Here is a 23731-nt window from a genome sequence, read left to right on the forward strand (position 1 = left end):
TTTTCTTTTTTATGTAGCTTTATTAAACTTTTCATAGACGGTATTAGCGGATTCATCTCGAAACTGTTATACTGTGTGATTCCAAATTTTAGCAAAAACTGTAGATTGTCTTTTATATATTTCTTTAGATTGTTATTAAAATTGTTAGTGGGGTTAGATTTTATTTCATTGATGTTATTGTCTTTAAAAAAGTCTAAGGTTTTATCGATGTATGTAATTTTGTCCAGAATGACCAATCCCGCGCCTTTATCTATTATATGCTTACCTCTCGCGGAACGATTTATTATATAATGCAATGTATTTATGTGTTTCTCAGTCGTGCCTGAAGAAGATTGTTAAATCGAAACATGTCGCACTGAAACAAATCTAAATAAAGAATTTTCATCGTTTCTATGAGATTTATTGAATTTTGTTAATTGTCCGATTTTAATGTGTGATACCTTTTTGGAAAGGGCTCGTTCTGTAGATCATATCATAATAATGGCGGCGCGAAATTCTAACAATAACGGTAATTAAACGAGTAAAAACGTTATAAACAATCTTACCCATAAATATAACTTTTTTGTTAATTGTCCGATTTTAATGTGTAATACTTTTTTGGAAAGGGTTCTTCCTATAGATCATGTCATAGTAATGGCGGCGCGAAATTCTAATAATAAGGGTAATTAAATGATTAAAAACGTTATAAATAATTATATTCTTAGTCCTTTAAACATTGTTAGTAATTGTCCGACTTTTATAATAAGTAAAAACACAGTATATTAATAAAATACTATAATTCATTATTATTAACGACAAGTCAACTGTAGATTATATAATTTTTCTGTAAAGATAATAATTATCTAAAACTCGCTACAACAATTATTTACAAAATGAGATCAATTAAACAAAATTGTATAAGTAGTCAACTTTCAATAGATGTTTCGAACAGGGGTATTTTCCTAAAGCATTGAAAACGGCGGTTGTTGTTCCGGTTTTTAAGGGTGGGGATTCACAGTCTACGTCAAACTACAGACCTATTTCCTTGGTAAACAATTTTAGTAAAATCTTAGAAAAACTTTTAAAAGTGCGTCTGACTTGTTTTATTAATGAAAATAATATTCTGTCAAAGAATCAGTTTGGTTTTGTTGAAGCTATTGCTGAACTTACATCAAAAATTAAATCTAGCTTTGATAAGTCCAAACCTTGTTTGGCTGTTTTTTTGGATCTGGCTAAAGCCTTCGATACTGTCGACCATTGTTTATTGTTACAGAAGCTGGATATCTATGGGGTTAGAGGTATTCCCTGGAAGTTATTGAAATCCTACTTGCAGGATAGAATGCAATGTGTTAAGATTGGGCAGGATTACAGTACAATGGTTTCAGTGAATGTAGGTGTGCCGCAAGGAACCGTATTGGGTCCGCTTCTGTTTATATTGTTCATAAATGACTTGCTTTCTTTATCCCTGAAAGGGCAGTCGATTTCGTATGCAGACGACACGGTTCTATTTGTAGAAGGTTCTTCCTGGACTGATGTTGAGGATAAGACGGTGGCAGATCTAAAAATGATAAATAGTTGGCTGGAGGATAGTAAACTTACATTGAATGAAGGAAAGACAAACTTTATTAAATTTACCATTAGAAAAAATACTAATAATAACTGTATGAGCCTCCCGATACATAAAAGTGATTGTACTGATGGCATATGTGTTTGCAAAAAGATAACACCTGTACTAAATACTACTTACCTGGGAGTTTTAATTGACAACCACTTGCGGTGGGATGCTCACGTGGGAAAAATCGTTGATAAGATTCGCCGTAGTGTTTACATCTTCAAAAGACTGCGAGATGTATGTGATTTGAAAACACTTAAAACATTTTACTATGGAATTGTTCAACCTATCTTACAATATGATATTCTTGCGTGGGGTTCGTCCGCTGGTCATCACCTACAAAAAGTAATTACAGCCCAAAAACTTGTTATGAAAGTAATGTTACATAAACCTCGTATCTATCCTTCTGTACTGTTGTTTGAAGAATCTGGTTTGATGACAGTAAAACAGTTGTATGTCACGACAGTCGTGATTAAGGCAGTTAACACTCAAAGGGATTTAACATCCCCAGCCCATTGTTATTGTACGCGAACTGCATCTCACGGGCTTGCCATTGCAATTCGAACAAATAAATCAATAGCACAAAAACACTTTACTTTTTATTTGGCTAGGGTATACAATGAGTTTATTGAATTTCTAACATCAAAGAATTTGAATCAGCAAAACATTAATTTGAAACGGACAGCGAAAATGTGGGCTAGATAGCTCACTGAACCACAAATTGAGGACATTTTTCATATTATGGTTTAACAAATACTACTATTAAATAGTTGAGATTAGTGGTTATAATATATATATATATTTTTTGTTTCTGATTAGTTTTCTTGTTTTTTTTTGTTTTCTTTTTTCTTGTTCTGTTAGTAAACCAACTCTATTAGGTACAGAGAGTTTTGTGTAAAGTTTTTTTTTAAGTAAGTTTTATAAATGGATCGATGAAGATTAACTACTGAACGCCACACACAAACTGGCTCTGCAGTTTTGGTGGCTACTCCGGCTTGCGCCAGTTGCTATGTCTCTGTCCATGTACACGGTTTTTTTTTTATGGCATATTGCCGGGGTTAATTTTTTCTTTCTTTCGCACTTTATTTACGCCTATCTTTGATTTTTCTATTATGTCTCTGTATTTTTGTTTTCTTAACGTAAATAAAGGTATATTATTATTATTATATTATTATTAATTTAATTGTAGTTACATTTAGTTGCTACATTAAATTGTATATAAAAATTCATGGCACATTTTTATTGTACCGTATAGGGCCGTTATCCTAAATCGAATAGAAAGACCATTTTTCAAAAAATCGATAAAGTATGTAAAAGTAGAAGGATTGGTAACATTTTCAGATCCTAAAATTGTTTAATTTTTGCAATAATTAATATTAAAATTCAAAATCCCCTCTATAACAGGTTTGGTGTCGTTTACGAGGTTTTCACGTAAGATCAAGATTTTTTTTTTTGAAAAAGTAAGGCCCAGTTTGAAAAATAAAAAATTAATAGAAGTCTTGCTAAACTATCGAATAAGCCAAAAAAAGAATGTGTAAAGGCCCCATCACAGTTTAAGGTCGGTGTCTACAAAATTCACACAGTTCGTCTAAACTACTTTTGCAGGTATCATGCGCCATCTACGAGCATTACTTGCATTTGAATTCATTATGAACCTCTTCAGCGAAATAGAGACATTTTTCTTTAATGAGTTGGAGTTTTTTTTAATAAAGTTTCAATAATGACGTTTCTATGTGAATCTACATTGAATGATTTAACTGGTTTATTTGATAATATACAGTCAATCAAATGACAGACAAGAACTCCACAATTAATTAATTTTCGAAATATGTTTTAAATGTTCCCGGCTGTTGTTAAAGGTCGTATTTTCATACTGTGAATTGTATGTTAATGGATCCATATATGTTATTGTATGAGTGATTAAGTCTGCAACATTGACTTCCAATGCCTTTGAACATAATATTGCAAAATATTATTCTATTACAAAATTATTTAAGTACATATCAGAGATATTTTTATGCTGTAAAAGCGTTTGAAAACTGCTGTAGTATAACTTTCCTTTATTGAACACGGCTACTACATAGTCTTTCGGCAATTTAAGTGGCATTGTAACGTTGTTGTTGGTAATAAAGGAATGACTTTTCTGGCTGATTGTCAAATTTTGTGTTAAATTATGTTTAATTTTTGGATTCATCACTTTCTTAACAACTTTTCTGTTGTTCCGTAAGCTCTCAACTCTCTTCTGGCACTTTGTTTGACTTTGCGTTTATTACACATCTCGTATTAACAAAACGCGTAATATTTATTAGTTATTAGTTAGTTACAGACAATTAACAAAAAAATTATATTTCTGGATATGATTGTTTATAACCTTTTTAATTGTTTAAATACCGTTCTTGTTAGAATTTTACGCCGCCATTACTATGATATGATCTACAGGACGAGCCCTTTCTAGAAAGGTATCACACATTAAAATCGGACAATTACCAAAAAAGTTATATTTATGGGTATGATTGTTTATAACGTTCGTACTCTTTTAATTACCGTTATTGTTAGAATTTCGCGCCGCCATTACTATGATATGATCTAAAATCGGACAATTAGCAAAAAAGTTATATTTATGGATGGAATTTATGGGTAACTTCACACTGGTAAAAAGTTTCAAGTTTTTATTTACTTTTTTTCGAAACCGTACAACAAGAAAACAAAGCACATTTCGGTTAATAGGATCTACTAAATTTGGAATATCGTGCTTAGGGTTTTCTAGGGCATCGTCTAGCAGCCCAGTGCGACGCCAAGCGTCGATTGGGCAACACCGCATTCTGTCGCATTCCTAGAAACAATGTATTACTAGATAACGTTTTAGTTGAAATCTTTTTTTTCCACGGTTATAGATAATAAAATTTTTATGAATTTGGTTCTGAGACCTACAAATTCGTTCAGGTAACTTTCTTTCATCGCACAATTGATTCAGTTCCTCCATCTCACTTTCCCCTTTTACTACAACCATAGACATTGTAATAATCGAGTTACTTTCTTATTTATGTGAACTCTTAATGTACAATCGATATATCGAACATTTCATCTTTCACGTTTCAATTAAACGTTTTTAATTTTATTGGTTAAGTTCAAAAACAATAAATTTTGGTGATTTGTTTTCAGTCGCCACACCTGTCCTCATAATCCCGATGAGTACAACGATCATCTCCACCTCGAGGGTCCGTTTATCGGTCAGCCCAAAGATGAATATAACGCAACGAAAGGTGAAAGGGCTCCTATTAAAATTCCAAAGGATAACTTAAAACCTGAAGGAGATTTTGTTAAAAGACAACCAGAGGAATGGAAACCCGGTGATAGAGCACCGGTTAAGAAACCCGAGGATAACTTAAAGCCTGAAGGTCCTTTCGAAGGGCGTACACCTGAAAAATGGCAACCAGCTGAACGCGCCGTGCCTAAAAGACCTCAGGATAATCTTAAACCTGAAGGGGATTTCGATAAACGTCGCACCGAGGAATGGCGACCAGGAGATAGAGCTCCAGTCAAAAAACCTCAAGATAATTTGAAGCCAGAAGGACCTTTCGAAGGACGAACTCCGGAAAAGTGGCAACCAGCTGAACGCCCTGCTCCTATAAAACCACAAGATAATCTCAAACCCGAAGGTGATTTTGATAAACGTCGCCCAGAAGAATGGCAACCCGGAGATAGAGCGCCAGTTAAGAAACCGCAAGATAATTTGAAACCCGAGGGTCCTTTTGAGGGGCGTACTCCTGAAAAATGGCAACCAGCTGAACGTCCAGTTCCTAAAAGACCTCAGGATAATCTCAAACCAGAAGGAGATTTTGATAAACGCCGTCCTGAAGAATGGCAACCTGGAGATAGAGCTCCAGTTAAGAAACCACAAGATAATTTGAAACCTGAGGGTCCTTTTGAAGGGCGTACTCCTGAAAAATGGCAACCAGCTGAACGTCCAGTTCCTAAAAAACCACAAGATAATCTTAAACCAGAAGGAGATTTTGATAAACGCCGTCCTGAAGAATGGCAACCTGGAGATAGAGCTCCAGTTAAGAAACCACAAGATAATTTGAAACCTGAGGGTCCTTTTGAGGGGCGTACTCCTGAAAAATGGCAACCAGCTGAACGTCCAGTTCCTAAAAAACCACAAGATAATTTAAAACCCGAAGGAGATTTCGATAAACGTCGCCCAGAAGAATGGCAACCTGGAGATAGAGCTCCAGTTAAGAAACCGCAAGATAATTTGAAACCTGAGGGTCCTTTTGAGGGGCGTACTCCTGAAAAATGGCAACCAGCTGAACGTCCAGTTCCCAAAAAACCACAAGATAATCTCAAACCTGAAGGAGAATTTTATAAACGCCATCCTGAAGATTGGCAACCAGGAGATAGAGCTCCAGTTAAGAAACCACAAGATAATCTGAAGCCAGAAGGTCCATTCGAAGGACGTACACCTGAAAAATGGCAACCGGCTGAACGACCAATTCAAAAAAGGCCTCAAGACAACTTAAAACCCGAAGGTGATTTTACTGGGACAAGAACGATAATTGAAGATTACTCCGTTACAAGAGGTGAAAGAGCTGACATCACCAGACATGAAGACAACATTACAGTTGGTGGAATATTTATCGGTAAGTTAGCTTTTACATATTAAGATCCTGATTTGATACAATTTGTTAAATCTTTTTATTAGGTGAAACTACAACACGTGTTGACTTCACGGGTGAGTTAGTTCCAAGGCCGAGCCCATTCAGACGCAATACATACACAAAAATCGAAGGTGACTTCACGGACGTCACAACGAATAAAACTGAATTCGTCGATTACACTAATGTAGTGGATAGAACAACAGTCCAGCGAAGAAGAGATAATCTTACCGTTGAAGGTGACATGACCTTTGATACCTCAACGACTGTAGAGTTTACTGAGAAAAATGTACCCATTGAAAAACGGAGGCGCCGCACTTGGACGAAAGATGACGTTGAAAAGTTTTATTCTACTCATGACACCGTAACCTCAACAACTACCCAAGAAGTTTACAAAACTTTCGATAACAAAGACGTTCGGCAAACCGTGGTAATTCACCGCGATAATTTAAAACCAGAAGGTCCTTTTGAAGGAACCCCAAAATCTAAGGAAGATTATGTGCCGAAACTTACAGAGAGACCTAAACCTACTAAACCAAGAGATAATCTCAAACCAGAAGGAGATTTCGAAAAAAGGACTCCAGAAAAGATACAACCAGGTGAACGTAGATCTCCTATAAAACATGGAGATAATCTTAAACCCGAAGGTGATTTTGAACGACCTGAAAAACAGAAATTCCAACCAGCTGAAAGGCCTAAACAAAAGAAACCCGAAGATAATCTCCGTCCAGAAGGTGACTTCGAAGTACCTCAAAAGCCCGAATATCGCCCTGCTGAACGTCCTAAACAGAAGAGACCAGAAGACAATCTTCGCCCCGAAGGTGACTTTGAACGACCTTCACCCACTAAGGTTGGTCCTTGTGAACGTAGGACTCCAATTAAGCATGGAGATAACCTCAAACCAGAAGGGGATTTTGAAAGACCTGAGAAACCAAAATATCGACCAGCTGAAAGACCAAAACAAAAAAGACCTGAAGATAATCTTCGTCCAGAAGGTGATTTTGAAAGACCAACACCAACTAAAGTTGGTCCTTGTGAACGTAGGACTCCAATTAAACATGGAGATAATCTAAAACCTGAAGGGGACTTTGAAAGACCCGAAAAACAAAAATATCGTCCAGCAGAGAGACCAAAACAGAAGAAACCTGAAGATAATCTTCGTCCAGAGGGAGATTTTGAGGTTCCTGAAAAACCGGGATTCGTTCCTGCAGAGAGGCCCATACAAAAACGTCCTGAAGATAATTTACGACCGGAAGGCGATTTTGAAAGACCAACTCCAACTAAAGTTGGGCCAGGTGAGCGTAGAACCCCAATTAAACATGGAGACAACCTTAAACCGGAAGGTGATTTCGAAAGGCCTGAGAAACCTAAATATCAACCAGCGGAAAGACCAAAACAGAAGAGACCTGAAGATAATCTTCGCCCCGAAGGCGATTTTGAAGTACCTGAAAAACCAGGATATAGGCCGGCTGAACGTCTTAAACAAAAAAGACCTGAAGATAATTTGAAACCAGAAGGTGATTTCGAACGACCTTCACCCACTAAAGTTGGTCCCGCTGAGCGAAGAACCCCAATCAAACATGGGGATAATCTTAAACCTGAGGGTGATTTTGAAAGACCCGAGAAGCAAAGGTATCAACCAGCTGAAAGGCCAAAACAAAAAAGACCTGAAGATAATCTTCGCCCAGAAGGTGACTTTGAAGTTCCCGAAAAACCAGGGTTTGTTCCTGCAGAGAGACCAAAACAGAAACGACCTGAAGATAATTTACGCCCAGAAGGTGACTTCGAAAGGCCTTCACCAACTACAGTTGGGCCAGCTGAGCGAAGAACTCCAATTAAACATGGGGATAACCTTAAACCTGAGGGCGATTTTGAAAGGCCCGAGAAGCAAAGGTATCAACCAGCTGAAAGGCCAAAACAAAAAAGACCTGAAGATAATTTACGTCCCGAAGGAGATTTCGAAGTTCCCGAAAAACCAGGGTTTGTTCCTGCAGAGAGACCAAAACAGAAACGACCTGAAGATAATTTACGCCCAGAAGGTGACTTCGAAAGGCCTTCACCAACTACAGTTGGCCCCGCTGAACGAAGAACTCCAATTAAACATGGGGATAACCTTAAACCTGAGGGCGATTTTGAAAGGCCCGAGAAGCAAAGGTATCAACCAGCTGAAAGGCCAAAACAAAAAAGACCTGAAGATAATCTTCGCCCAGAAGGTGACTTTGAAGTTCCCGAAAAACCAGCGTTTGTTCCTGCAGAGAGACCAAAACAGAAACGACCTGAAGATAATTTACGCCCAGAAGGTGACTTCGAAAGGCCTTCACCAACTACAGTTGGGCCAGCTGAGCGAAGAACTCCAATTAAACATGGGGATAACCTTAAGCCAGAGGGCGATTTTGAAAGGCCCGAGAAGCAAAGGTATCAACCAGCTGAAAGGCCAAAACAAAAAAGACCTGAAGATAATCTTCGTCCAGAAGGAGATTTTGAGGTCCCAGATAAGCCAGGTTTTGTCCCTGCAGAGCGACCGAAGCACAAGAGACCGGAAGATAATCTTCGCCCAGAAGGTGATTTCGAAAGACCTTCACCAACTACCGTTGGCCCCGCTGAACGAAGAACCCCAATTAAACATGGGGATAACCTTAAACCTGAGGGTGATTTTGAAAGGCCAGAGAAGCAAAGGTATCAACCAGCTGAAAGGCCAAAACAAAAAAGACCTGAAGATAATCTTCGTCCAGAAGGAGATTTTGAGGTCCCAGATAAGCCAGGTTTTGTCCCTGCAGAGCGACCGAAGCAGAAGAGACCGGAAGATAATCTTCGCCCAGAAGGTGATTTCGAAAGACCTTCACCAACTACCGTTGGCCCCGCTGAACGAAGAACCCCAATTAAACATGGGGATAACCTTAAACCTGAGGGTGATTTTGAAAGGCCAGAGAAGCAAAGGTATCAACCAGCTGAAAGGCCAAAACAAAAAAGACCTGAAGATAATCTTCGTCCAGAAGGAGATTTTGAGGTCCCAGATAAGCCAGGTTTTGTGCCTGCAGAGCGACCGAAGCAGAAGAGACCGGAAGATAATCTTCGCCCAGAAGGTGATTTCGAAAGACCATCACCATCTAAAGTTGGGTCAGCTGAACGAAGAACCCCAATTAAACATGGGGATAATCTTAAACCGGAGGGTGATTTTGAAAGACCCGAGAAGCAAAGGTATCAACCAGCTGAGAGGCCAAAACAAAAAAGACCTGAAGATAATCTTCGTCCAGAAGGAGATTTTGAAGTTCCCGAAAAACCAGGGTTTGTTCCTGCAGAGAGACCAAAACAGAAACGACCTGAAGATAATTTACGCCCAGAAGGTGACTTCGAAAGGCCTTCACCAACTACAGTTGGCCCCGCTGAACGAAGAACTCCAATTAAACATGGGGATAACCTTAAGCCGGAGGGTGATTTTGAAAGGCCGGAGAAGCAAAGGTATCAACCAGCTGAAAGGCCAAAACAAAAAAGACCTGAAGATAATTTACGTCCCGAAGGAGATTTTGAAGTTCCCGAAAAACCAGGGTTTGTTCCTGCAGAGAGACCAAAACAGAAACGACCTGAAGATAATTTACGCCCAGAAGGTGACTTCGAAAGGCCTTCACCAACTACAGTTGGCCCCGCTGAGCGAAGATCACCAATCAAGCATGGTGATAACCTGAAACCAGAAGGTGACTTTGAAAGACCGGAGAAACCAGGATATCAACCAGCGGAACGGCCAAAACAAAAGAGGCCAGAGGATAATCTTCGTCCAGAAGGAGTCTTTGAAGTCCCTGATAAACCAGGTTTTGTCCCTGCAGAAAGACCAAAACAAAAGAGACCGGAAGATAATCTTCGCCCAGAAGGTGATTTCGAAAGACCATCACCATCTAAAGTTGGGCCAGCGGAACGAAGAACACCAATTAAACATGGTGATAACCTGAAACCAGAAGGTGACTTTGAAAGACCGGAGAAACCAGGATATCAACCAGCGGAACGACCAAAACAAAAGAGGCCTGAGGATAATCTTCGTCCAGAAGGAGTCTTTGAAGTCCCTGATAAACCAGGTTTTGTCCCTGCAGAAAGACCAAAACAAAAGAGACCGGAAGATAATCTTCGCCCAGAAGGTGATTTCGAAAGACCATCACCATCTAAAGTTGGGCCAGCGGAACGAAGAACACCAATTAAACATGGAGATAATCTTAAGCCAGAGGGCGATTTTGAACGGCCCGAAAAACCAAGATATCAACCAGCTGAACGGCCAAAGCAAAAAAGGCCTGAAGATAATCTTCGTCCAGAAGGAGACTTTGAAGTCCCTGATAAACCAGGTTTCATCCCTGCCGAGAGACCCAGACAAAGGAGACCTGAAGATAATTTACATCCGGAAGGTGACTTTGAAAGACCATCGCCAACAAAAGTTGGGCCAGCTGAGCGTAGATCACCCATCAAACACGGTGATAATCTCAAACCTGAAGGCGACTTTGAAAGACCCGAAAAAACAAAGTATCAACCAGCAGAAAGACCAAAACAAAAGAGACCTGAGGATAACCTTCATCCGGAAGGCGATTTTGAAATTCCGGATAGACCAGGATTTACTCCAGCGGAAAGGCCAAAACAAAAGAGACCCCAAGACAATCTTCGTCCTGAAGGTGATTTCGAAAGGCCATCACCAACAAAAGTAGGTCCTGCTGAAAGAAGATCTCCAGTAAAACATGATGATAACTTGAAACCTGAAGGAACGATGGAGATACGTCGCAAAGACGATTATAACATTGTAAAGGGAGAACGTGTAGATGTTGTTAGACGAGAAGACAACTTAAGAATGGAAGGAGAGTGGGATATCAGAAGAAGAGATGATTACACCAAGAAAACTGTAGTTGATAAAGTAGAAGTGGTTAGACGTGAAGATAATTTGAAAATAGAAGGAGAATTTACTGATGTAAGATCAAGAGATGATTTTAAAGTTGTTCGTGGAGACCGATATGAAGTCAAAAAGCCAAAAGATAATTTGAAACCTGAAGGGGACTTCACCGATAATAGAACACGAGATGAGTATCAAGTCGTCAAAGGAGATAGAGCTCAAATTATAGTTCGAGAGGATAATTTAAAAATGGAAGGGGAATTTAATGAGTACCGGAAACGCGATGAATACATTACGAGACGTACTGAAAAAACTGAAGTTGTGAAACATGTTGATAATCTAAAGTTAGAAGGCGATTTCGAACGACCAATTCCAACGCATATTGGCCCCGGCGAAAGAAGAACTCCTATTAAACATGAAGACAATCTTAAACCAGAAGGAGATTTTGAAAGACCAGAGAAACCCAAGTTCCAACCGACTGAAAGACCGAAACAAAAGAAACCGGAAGATAATCTGCGTCCTGAAGGTGATTTTGAGAGACCTTCCCCATCAAAAATTGGTCCCGGTGAACGTCGAACTCCAATTAGACACGGAGATAATTTGAGACCTGAGGGCGATTTTGATAGACCAGAGAAACAGAGATATCAACCAGGGGAAAGACCTAAACAAAAGAAGCCACAAGATAATTTGAAACCAGAAGGAGAATTTGAAACACCTAAAAAACATGCACCATACGGTCCTGGAGAACGAGCTGAAATTGTTAAACACCCTGATAACTTAAAACCCGAAGGGGAGTTTATTGGTACACCTAAAAGTAAAGATGATTATAAACCTACAATGGGTGATAGGGCTCCAGTTAGGAAACCCATTGATAATCTAAAGGTTACAGGAGAGTTCCAAGATAAAACTAGTACGAGAAGTGAATACACAGTTGTTAAAGGAGAAAGAGCTATCGTTAAGAAACACGAAGATTCTTTGAAAATTGGTGAAGGAACCATGGAATGTGTTACCACAACTAAACAAACGTTTGAAAAAAGTCCTGAAAAGGGCTCGCCAGTTACTAGTCCAGCTGGAAAAACAATAGTGAATAAACGTAGACACATGGAATCTAGCATTGCTTTAGGCAGTGACCAATCAACAATGCAAACAACAAACCAAGTTAATTACAACACTTACACTAGAAGATCTGAAAAGAAACACGTCGACGTTGTTGATACTAAATCAGAAAACATTAAATCCATGAAAACTATAAAAAGTGAAATGAAAACAGACAAAATGTCTAAAACTGACGTGGCTTCTGATACAAAAACCCTCGGTGATGGTACCATTGTCAAAGTTACCAAACAAATTACCACAACTACAGCTGGTCCTCACATCCATAAATCTTCCTCGCAATCAAGAATACATCAAGAAAACATCGTTAGAAATATGCATCAAGAAACAAATAACATTCAACACTCTTCCAGTCATACTCAAGTCAACAAGAACATTGTGCAATCTGAAGGTCACCATAGAAAGAGTATTTTAACATCGTCAGCGGATGTTAATAATCAAATACTTCACCGAAAAGGTACTCACACTTCTTCAGAAGCTTTACACGCTACAAGTAGTTCAGCTTTAGATTTGAGAAAATCAATTTGTCACATTCATGACCAACAGCTTTCAACAACTTCAGATAGAAAGAGTTTAAGTTCGATGCATCGGGAGGCTCAAGAAAACGTTAGTAGAAGAGGTCAAAATTGGTCTTCAAATTCGTACCAAGTTATAGAACGTCCTCAAAAGATAATCAGAAGAGATAATTTAACGGTTGGTGGTAACTTTTATGGTCAATCAGAAGCTAAATCATACGGAAACTTTAGTAAACAACAAAATATCGAAAAAATCGAACGTGTTACAAGAAGGTCAAATACGTCTCATATAACGCTTGGGGATAGTAACGTAACGACGGTTACTTCTTATAAAAAAGAATATTCTCCAAGAAATATTGGTCCGTGTCCAGCTGCTTTGGTTGAAACTCCGAAAGGACCGTTTAAACACACAAGAGATACAAAATCTCATAAATTTTATTTGCCAGTCGTTACAAACTAAAAAAATCATTAAATAAACGAGTAATAAAATCAAAAGAAATAAAAAGTCGCTGTGAGCCGTTCTCGAATAACATTTTTTTAACATGTGATATTTATTACTTCTTGTTTTTACGGCAGTTACATAACGAAATTAATCTCCATTTGAAATTAAAACTTTTTATAACTGGTAACTTACTTTCTATATTATCTATTTTATTGCTTGGGTTGTTGATATATTATTATTATATTTTCTTTGTTATAAGTATTATTAACAATTTTATTTTTTAAGCTTTTGCGAATTTTTATATTATTTTATATGTAATTTTTTTTTTCTCGTATTAAATAAAATTATATTAGTTTCAATTATTTTTTCTTTTTTTACTTAATTGTTCTAAAACCATCTCTTTCTGCGTAAAGAGAATAGGATTTTAGATTTAAAGAGATTTATTCCAACATTGAAGAACACTCATATAACATAATGATTATATGTATTGTGTTGTTATATTTTTTACTATTTGTTAAAAAATTTATTAATAAAAAAAGGATGAAATTGCAATTTGTTTTGAGTACCCGTGATAAAATTAATTTAATCATCTCTAAAAAGGTAAGTCATAAATATGATCCTGATCAAAGTCAATTCGACACCTCATTAGTTATTGGTCAATATTAAGTATCAATTATGTTGACTGTATAAAGTGAAAAATTTTATTGACCGTAAATGAAGGGGTCGGGAGAAAAAAGTGCCAAGCATCATTTTGGCCTAACCGAATTTAGCAGTGCTGTCTATGAGTAAATTGAACAAACTACAAGAGCACTGTTTAGATTTCAATGATTGCCGTTAGATTGCTCTGTATTTGCATTGCATTTTATTACCTCAACTGGTTGTTTGCAAAGTTTTGGGGAAGACAGTGTCAAGCTTCTCATGAGAAATGGAGGGAAAGAGGAAATGTGTTAGAAATCTTAAAGATTATTATGAAAACCTAGAAGACTTGTATGAAGAATTTGATGACAGTGACAGCGATCCCAATTATTTAGCAAATGATGAGGAAAATGATGTTTCACGTTTTGAGGTGAGTGTTGCTTAGCATTATTTAAATCCTAACATATAACTTTGCGTAATGTAGGTTAGCATCATGTGTTATAAGTGCATGCATATAAGTATTATGGTACTTTTAAGCATAAACAAATTAATAAACAGTTATTTTACATCAAAATAAAGTGTAACCATGTTGGAAAAGTGTTTCTAATAGAAATAAATCAAAAAGTAATTTTTGATGGTTGGCACTGTGTCCACTTCTGACTCCGGTAAAAAGCCCAAGGAAAAGGAAACGTAAGTCACACATGAAAAAAGTTGAAATACCAAAATCGTACCAGACAAAATTAGGAAAGAATGTACCAGGCAGAACTTTAGGTGAGATGTGCAAATGCCCCCTAAAATATCATGAGAAAGTCACTGAAGATCAAAAATCTACTATCTTTAATGCATTTTGGGATATGGGAATTTCAATAATTATGCAAAACGCGTATCTTTTTGGATGCATAGAAAGAATACCCATCAAACGTCGTTACTGCCAAAATCCAGAGGGTTCTTACAAACAAAACACTTTCATTTTTAAGATTAAACTAAAAAATGGTTCATCTCTCAGAGTTTGCAAAAAATCCTTTATGAGCATTCACGGTCTACAAAATTCAAGAGGTAGAATCAACAACATTATTAGAAAAATAGTTTCAGAAGTATCCATCTTGTGACAAAAGGGGCACCCATGATACAATTCCGAACAAGATTTCTGCTGAAGCAGAAAATGGTGTGCATAAGCACATCAAAGCGATACCCAAATATCAATCGCACTATAGTAGAAAACAAAACCCAAATAAAGTCTATCTGGCTTCTGATATGACCATTAGAAGTTTATACAATGACTATTACCTAAACTTTTGTGAAGAAAACGAACTCCGCACAGTTAGTGAGGATAAGTACAGAAGAATATTTTGTGAAAAGTACAACATCGGCTTCAAACTTCCAAAATCAGACACATCCAGTAAATGTGACAGCTTGTAAATTATCATTGATGATGCTAATGCTAGTGACGAACAAAGACAAAATGCAAAAATACAAAAAGAACTCCATTTACGTAAGGCTGACAGTGCCAGAGAAAAATTGCAAAATTACACTGCTGAAAGTAAAGAGACACCCGGTGAGGTGCCACCAAAACTGTCATGTGGACCTGCATTTTACTGCAGGAAACTGTGGACCTATAACGTAGGTATCCATAACTGCACTTCTGGACAAGGTTTTATGTTCATGTGGGATGAATCAGTTGGAAAAAGGGGTAGTGATGAAATAGGAAGCTGTATTGTAAAGTACTTATTAGTAGCAAATGTCCACGCAAAGAAGTTGGTAATATTTACCGACAACTGCGGAGGACAAAATAAAAATTGGAACAATGTCGCTTTGGTCACACCTTGTAGCTAGTAAACGTTTTGAAACAATAGAACATTACTTCCTGATAACTGGGCATACTTAACTTCCATCAGACCGTGACTTTTCAAAAATAGAAGAGTATCATACCAAGCACTGCCAAAATGACTGTACACATTTGTACACCTGGGCAATGGAGAGAGATAGTAGCAAAGTGTGGAACAAAACACAAGTTCATCGTAACATGCATGATGAGCGAGGACTTCCTCGATTTGTCTAGGGTGCAAGAGACCTACTTTAACACAAAAAGCAAGTTTTGTACAGATGGTGTTACTCCTCCACGATTTTCCAAAGCTATTTGCTTTAAATTTGACAGCGAAGAACCTTTTCAAATGAAACTCAAACGCTTGATGAACGAAGAGTTTTTAGTGTTGAACCTAAAGAAACGTGGAAGGAGTTCTATTCCAGCACTACATTTAAAAAGAAATGCGCCCAACAAAATCAATAAGAAAAAATTAGATGATGTCAAATCCTTGACGCAATACATTCCTCCCATCTACCATGGATATTACAATGGCCTACAGTCTTCTGCTGAAGTAGACGACCAAAAGGAAGATGTTGTGGTAATATAGGCCTATTTGGAAAGTACCTTTTTGGTTAAGAGTATTTTTTGTCGATTTTTGGGGAAAAAATGCCAAGCAACATTATTCAGTGCATATTTTTCTATACAACCATTTTTATCTACATGACCTTTGTATTAAAAAACTTTGGTCTGTTGTCTGCACTAAAATGTTATTTATGGATTTAGTCAAACTTTCAACTTGCTATATCTCAAAACAACAAACATGAGCTTGGCACTTTTTTCTCCCAACCCCTTCAAATATTGATGGAGTATGGATAAAAATCCGGATTTTCTGATTTTCGGACATCAATACTGAAAAGTGGAGGAGATTTCAACAATACTATTGACCGTGGAAGGTTGGCGCCAAATATTTCCATCAATACTCAGTGTAATAAACTCAACATTCAAAATTAAATACTTTTATTTAATTGTAACAGTAATAAAACATGTCTATCAACAGACTGAAAAACATAATATGTTATTTTAACCCAGATGATTTAAAAACAGGTTTAATTCTTATTTTCTACATTACACTCAGTTGAAGAAGTGGTGAAAATGACCGACCCATTACCTGACGTTGTTGACGTTCAACACGATGGAGATACTGTTGGATCATCCAGTTCCCGTGATGGTGAACAAGATGTTCTTCGTAATTTCATGTTAGCAATACGAACTATCTCCATGTAGTCTTGTAGGACATATATAAAGGTTTCACAGGTCTCTATTACAGCTTTGCTGATACATAGTTGCTGGGGACATTATGACAGAAAACTTCAAGTCTTCAAAATTTCTTCCTGTGGCCAAGTTCCTCAGGGTTAAGGCTAATTTTTCCCTAACACCTATACTTTCTCTCATATTGCTATCCAAAATGGTTCAACCATCTGTAACAGTTTTTTAAAGGTACTTTCTGATTTCTTTCAAGAGTACTACATAAGAATATTCATCACTCTTCTTCAACTATTCTTTCATCCAATTTTTGCGTTTCACTCGAAAGTAGTTCCAAGCACCACAATAATAGCTACGCAAGCTTTTGTACGAATATCCATATTTGAAAGGGAAAAACCGGCAAGGTAACTTATTGACAAAAATATTGACAGTGTAAGGTAGTAATGTATTGAAACTGGTTACGAGGATTGATGGTTGTATTGTCAATACTATTTATCGTGTAAGGGCCGCTTATCAGGACTGCTACATCCATTATATTTTTGTAGCCCACTACGGATTGGTTGCCCGCACTCTACGTCACACTATTTGCCACGCCCAGTGAACTGTCATTGAGCTCTATGCGTTTGCTGTGTGTTTAGATGTTATATAGTAGACATTATGATTTAGTTTTGAAGTTAATATGAATACGTTTACGATATAACCTTTAAAAATACACAGCAAACGCATAGAAGACTAATAACAGCTGACTAGGCGTGGTATTTTCAGTTCTAGTGTTAATTCCAGTTTTACACTAGCACTGTTACTATGTAGAACTAACCAAAGAAATTGTATTACTAGAAGCACATATAAACACCAAGAGTTGAAGCCAGCGTTCGATGTGTTTTGTTTACGTTTTCACTCAGTCCAGAACGGAAGGCGCTCAGATCGGACCGTCCGGCCGACGATCACCGAGTATTTCCGAACAGGCCAATCTTTTTATGGTTTCTTTGAAAATAAATTTAACTGATTAATGTTTATCCATGTTTGTCGAACCCTAATAAATGAATAATTCTCTCCTAAGTAAACAAGGTTTGCGTGCGTATTTGTGTTTTGGCTTTGACGAAGTTAACATTTTAGTAGTACCATATTTTTCAGACTATAAAACGCTCCTTTTCACTTTTTATGGTCCGAAGGTACCATTAAAATATTTTTTTCAATAAATCGTCTCTAAATTTGAGGTGCGTCTTATAGTCCGAAAAATACGGTATATTTTGAAATTGAAACACTGGACATTATAGACGTTGCGAACTTAGAGAACATGCATTTAACTACCTAACTACTATTTTCTAAAAACTGATATTACTTGCCAATTTTGTTTAAATATGGTAGAAGGAACTAGTGATATTTCAATGCTATATAGGTATAAAAGACATATGGGGTTTTGACTAAAGCTTCTGAGTTTGTAGTCAAACTTTACTTAATTAGTGAAAAAATTATTAGAGACTATTAACGACAAAATGTATTATTCAATAACAAGAACATATTTTCAAAGTTAACTAATTCCATTTTATTAAATTTACCTCAAAATATTTATGATCTTTTTGGAGATCATGCGTATGATGATGTTATTGATGGACATGAAATACAATGTATAAAGTTAATAATAACAAAATTTATTAACGTAAAATTATTTAATGAAACCAAGTTAATAAATCAAGAATCTAGGCTTTGACATAATATGTTAAACAAACAAATAGTATTTTCAAATCAATGAGAGTTATTTTAAAATTTATATTTATAAGTTAAGTTTTAAGTTTTTTGTTATGTAATAAAAATTTTGAAACAAAATATCAATGTTATTTGCAAATACAATATTTTTACTGCATTATTTACCATGAAAGTACTGTAAAATTCTAATTATATCATCTTTAATTTACTTGTAAGAAATAAACCGTTCACAATTTATACGGTTACAATAATTAATTACAAAAGAACTCAAAGTTTACATTCCTTAATAAACATTTCAATCAATATAGCGTATAAATCGAATATACCATCCAAGTCGTCCCCCAGACCAATCATTGTAAAGTTGGTCTCTTATAATATGCGGAGAATGATATGGACCAACAAGAAACAACTGAGAGGTAAAAAGAGGTAATCGCCCGGTTTTTCGTTGCCCGGCTGGCACTGTAATGTTATTCGGTTGATTAAATTTAGTCATTGGTGTTAATTATTTTTATTTTCTTTTTTTTGCGTTTGAAGGTCAATTCAAGTAAAAATGGATGCTGATGCTGGTTGCTCATCTGATTCTACTTCTCATTCTTTCTATTCTTGTAACTCTTCTCTTGATTCTTCTCTTCTCTCCACTTTTGATTCTGTTCTCGATCGTACGTGTGAGGCTGATGTAAACGACTTTAGTACTTATGATGGGATACCTTCAGCTGATTTGTTTAACGGATTAACAAACTTTATCTCCGTGTGTCATATTAATGTGCAAAGTATTTCTGCCCACTTCGATGATTTCTTGACCACATTCGAATCTAATATTTTTGATATTATTATGGCCAGTGAAACATGGCTTAAACCCTCTCTCCCCTCAGCAATTGTTTCACTTCCTAATTATAGTCTTTTGCGAAACGATCGTCTGTTTTCGCGGGGTGGGGGAGTGGCTTTATTTATCAGGGATACCCTGAGTGCTACGACTGTCGAATCCTCCGATGGGTCAGTTCAGGGGGCGGAATTTATGCTTGTGGAACTGAAAAGTTCCTACAACAAGTTATTACTTGGCGTTTTTTACTGTCCTCCTCTTGTTAACTACTTTGATCAATTGGAGGAAACCCTTGAGAGGCACTCTTTTAATTATAACACTATTCTTCTGATGGGAGATTTCAATACTTGTTTGCTAAAAAATGACTTACGGAGTGACAAACTTCGCTTCATTTCTTCCTCATTAAATTTGACCATCCTGCCCTCACAACCAACTCATCATCTTCCAACTTCGCATTCGCTTCTGGATCTTACTATTACGACTCGTCCGAGCAGCATACTTATGCATGGTCAGCTCCCTGCTCCTCAATTTTCCAATCACGATTTAATTTACTGTGCAGTGCAGATACGACAACATATTTTCTCGCAACGCATTATTTCCGTTCGTGATCTGGGTCGTATTGATAACGATTTGCTGTTGTCTGATGCGCAGAAGATCGATTGGCTTCCGCTTTATCGAATGGCCGATATTGATGGCAAGGTTGACTACTTCAACTCTAAACTTATCAATCTCTATGACAAGCATGCCCCACTCAGACGACGTAGGGTGAGACATCCGCCCGCACCCTGGTTAAGTGATGAGATAAGATCACTGATGAGGGAGCGTAATCGTGCAAAGCTATTATTTAAACGTATTCCAAATACTATTAATCGTGAAAACTATAGGATCTTGCGTAACCGTTGCAATCACCAATGTAGAAATGCCAAAAAATTGTATTTCTACCAGAGACTATCCAATGCTAATCCGAGGACGTTTTGGAGGTTGATGCGTTCCTTAGGGGCGGTTGAGTCTCCCTCTGTTCGGGCTGCTTGTGATGTGGATTCATTGGCGAGGTTTTTTGCTGACCCACCTTTGCTCATTAGCGGTGGGACTAGGATGACAACTATTTCTGAAATTCTTGCCTCATCTAAATCCTCCTCTTTCTCCTTTGTCCTGGTCACAGCGTCAGAAGTCCGCGATGCCTTGAATCACTCGAGGTCTACGAGTGTGGGAGCTGATGGAGTTGGTCTCAAACTTCTTCTTCCTATATTGGATATTGTTCTTACTCCTATTACCCACATTTTTAACTTCTCCATTGAACGATCCTCATTTCCTTCAATCTGGAAGGTTGCTCATGTTGTCCCTATACCTAAATCCAAGAGTCCCTCAAGTTTAAATGATTTTCGCCCTATCTCCATTTTATCTGTTTTATCTAAAGCTCTCGAGCGCCTTGTTTATCTACAAGTTCAAGAGTATTTACAAGAATTTAACTTGCACAACGACTTTCAATCGGGTTTTCGTAAGGGTCATAGCACGACAACAGCGCTTATTAAGATTACAGATGATATTAGGTATGCTTGCGACAAACGTTGTGTTACCATCCTTGTATTACTTGATTTCAGCAAGGCGTTCGATTCGGTTGATCACGATCTTTTGTTGGCGTCACTAGCTGCCCTTGGATTTACCTCTTCATGTTTATCTTGGTTTCAATCTTACTTTTCCTGTCGTTCCTTGTGTGTGCGTACTGATTCTGCGCTCTCGTCTGCTTGTGATATTAAATGTGGTGTACCCCAGGGTAGTGTGTTGGGTCCGTTGCTCTTTTCGATTTTTATTAATGCCGTCACTCACTGTATTTCTTGTAATTATCATGTGTATGCTGATGACCTCCAAATTTACACTACGACAACTATTGATGATTTTCCGGAAGCAATTGCACGTCTTAATCATGACCTTTCCAATATTTTGGATTGGTCCAAACGTTATGGCCTTAAATTAAATACTGCTAAAACTCAAGCAATTGCGTTTGGCAGTCGACCTTTACTGGCAAAGCTGAATAATTTTTCATCCATTCACTTAATGCTTGACGGAAACATTATTCAGCTGTCAGACACGGTTAGAAACCTTGGGGTGGTTATGGATTCTACAATGTCCTGGAAACCTCAAATTCAATCCGTCTGCAGAAAGGTCTATCATTGTTTCCACTCACTGAAAAGTCTCCGTTGCTTCCTTCCTCCCATGATCCGTCGTAATCTTTGTTTTTCCCTGATTTTCCCCCATATTGATTATGCTGACACGGCATATCCTGATCTTTCGGTAACACTACGAAACAAATTGCAAAGACTTCAAAACAACTGCATACGGTATATCTTTGATCTCGAGAGATCTCAACACATAACCCCATACCGTAATTATTTGCAGATATTAAGCTGTCAGAACCGTAGATCGTTTCGTATATTAACTATGTTATATACTGTTCTTCACAATCAAACCCCAAGGTTATTGTATTGTATATTTCAACGCTTGTCGTCGCATGGTTTACCTACTAGATCTCAGTTAGATTCTGTGCTTATGTTCCCGACCCATAGTACCGAGATTTACCATAAATCGTTTGCTGTGCAGGCAGTAACCCTTTGGAATAGTCTGCCTACTGAGATCCGTAATATTCCTCACCTTGTAACATTTAAAAACCACCTAAAACGTCATTTATTGGCTCTTCAAGTATCTTCCTGAAAACTTTTTCTTCTCCCTTTTCTTCTCTTCTCTTCTTCTTTTATTCCAGCAACTATCATTATGCACCGTTTTTGGTGACCATAAGTTTAGCATAGCAGCTTTCCGTTCATTTATTGTTTTTCTATATAACTTAGTATACTGCTGATTGATTGGGTTGTTTGGAAGATATCGCTTACGCGATAAATCGACCCTTTTGCCTGTATTTATGTATTAAGTTAAATGTATACATTTTCTTTAATTTGTATTTTTTGTTTCTTATTATGGCAATAAATTTATTTATTATTATTATTAAATTGCACATCAAATTTTGAAAAACCTGCTCAATAAAAAAAAATAATGATAATATACATTTCTTCATGTACGCCACTGTGTAAGTCTGATTTTGCCGAAACTATACACGCCACTGTCAATGCGACCAAAACCAAAACAAACACTCGAACGTTGGCTTCAATCTCGTATACGGGCGGGGATAGGCAATGCTGCTTCTAGTTATACAATTTCTTTGGAACTAACACTATACCTAGAATCATTTGGGTTTAGCCGTACGTCTCTAAAGACGGCTAAACCCGAATTATTCTAGGTCTTGGTCTAGCACTGCATAACAATTAAAACTAGCTAGCTGTTTCAGCCGCACGGCTAAATCTGAAACTTTCTAGTTCTACTTCAATAAAAATGCATTTTCAGACGTATCATTTGGGTCTAGTCGTACGCCTCTAACGACGGCTAAACCCGAATGATTCTAGTTTTTGGTGTAGCGCTGCATAACAATTAAAACTAAAACTAACACTAGACCTAGAACCAGAATGTTTCGGGTCAATCATCGACGTACTTCAGCTGAAAGGGAGAATTTTACGAGCAGTTCGAAGGAGCAGCCATGGGATTTCCATTTTTTTAATTTTTAGTTATAGAACCATAATTTACAGAAAACTGTAAATTTAATTTCTTTGACGACACTAAAAAAAAAAGTTTATTTTTAGTTTTATTCTAAAACAATAAGAAATAAACCTGTCAAACCCTATATTTTTGTAATCAGAAAAAAATAACGAATTTATTAAGCAAATAATCAGTGGTTGTTTCCATTTAAAAAAACGAGAATTGTGATATCTCAAAATCTAAAACCGACAACATTTTTTTGACTACGTCATCAAATTCTCTGTAAAAAAGTGTCCGTATAATCTCTTAGTTATAATACTCCACCTATAATAATAGCCAAGATAATTACATTTGCAGGTATTAGCGCTATGAGGTTTTCGGCATTAGCAGTTTCTCGAAAACCGAGATCATGACATGTCAATTGCTTTTCTTCTAACTCTTATAGTTTTCGAGTTAGCCTATTCGGACATCGAATTTGAACCACCCTGTACTTATAACTTAATGACAGTTAACTAGGCGTGGCAAATAGTGTGACGTAAAGTGCGGACAACCAACCCGTAGTGGGCTACAAAACAATGTATGTAGGAGTCCTGTTAGATTCTACTGTCCTTAAATAATAACAGAAATGTCATTTCTATTCTTCCAATGACGTCACAGCAAGGCCTTTGGGGGGCGATACGTTCATAACGAGTTGGATAATCTTATGCAGTATGTTTAGTCAGTGGACCTTGGATCAATATGG

The 23731-nt window shown here is 37.2% G+C and overlaps 1 protein-coding gene and 1 long non-coding RNA gene across 2 annotated transcripts in view; one reads left to right on the forward strand and one right to left on the reverse strand.

The window, feature by feature from the left end:
• The window catches only part of LOC111420769 (SAXO downstream of blistered), a 28155-nt gene extending 14619 nt beyond the window's left edge, over positions 1-13536 (forward strand). The window contains exons 3-4 of the mRNA XM_071198297.1: positions 4754-6231; positions 6294-13536. Coding sequence (XP_071054398.1) covers positions 4754-6231; positions 6294-13195 — 8380 coding nt within the window. The 3' untranslated portion in view covers positions 13196-13536. The remainder of the gene's footprint in view (positions 1-4753; positions 6232-6293) is intronic.
• LOC139430870 (uncharacterized) lies at positions 833-2287 on the reverse strand. The gene is made up of 3 exons (XR_011641244.1): positions 1983-2287; positions 1727-1927; positions 833-1537 (listed from the first exon to the last, which is right to left on the reverse strand). It is a non-coding gene; the product is annotated as an uncharacterized lncRNA (long non-coding RNA).
• Positions 13537-23731: the final 10195 nt, after the last annotated feature.

This window comes from Onthophagus taurus, chromosome 7 (genome assembly GCF_036711975.1).
Source record: "Onthophagus taurus isolate NC chromosome 7, IU_Otau_3.0, whole genome shotgun sequence".
Lineage (NCBI taxonomy): Eukaryota > Metazoa > Arthropoda > Insecta > Coleoptera > Scarabaeidae > Onthophagus > Onthophagus taurus.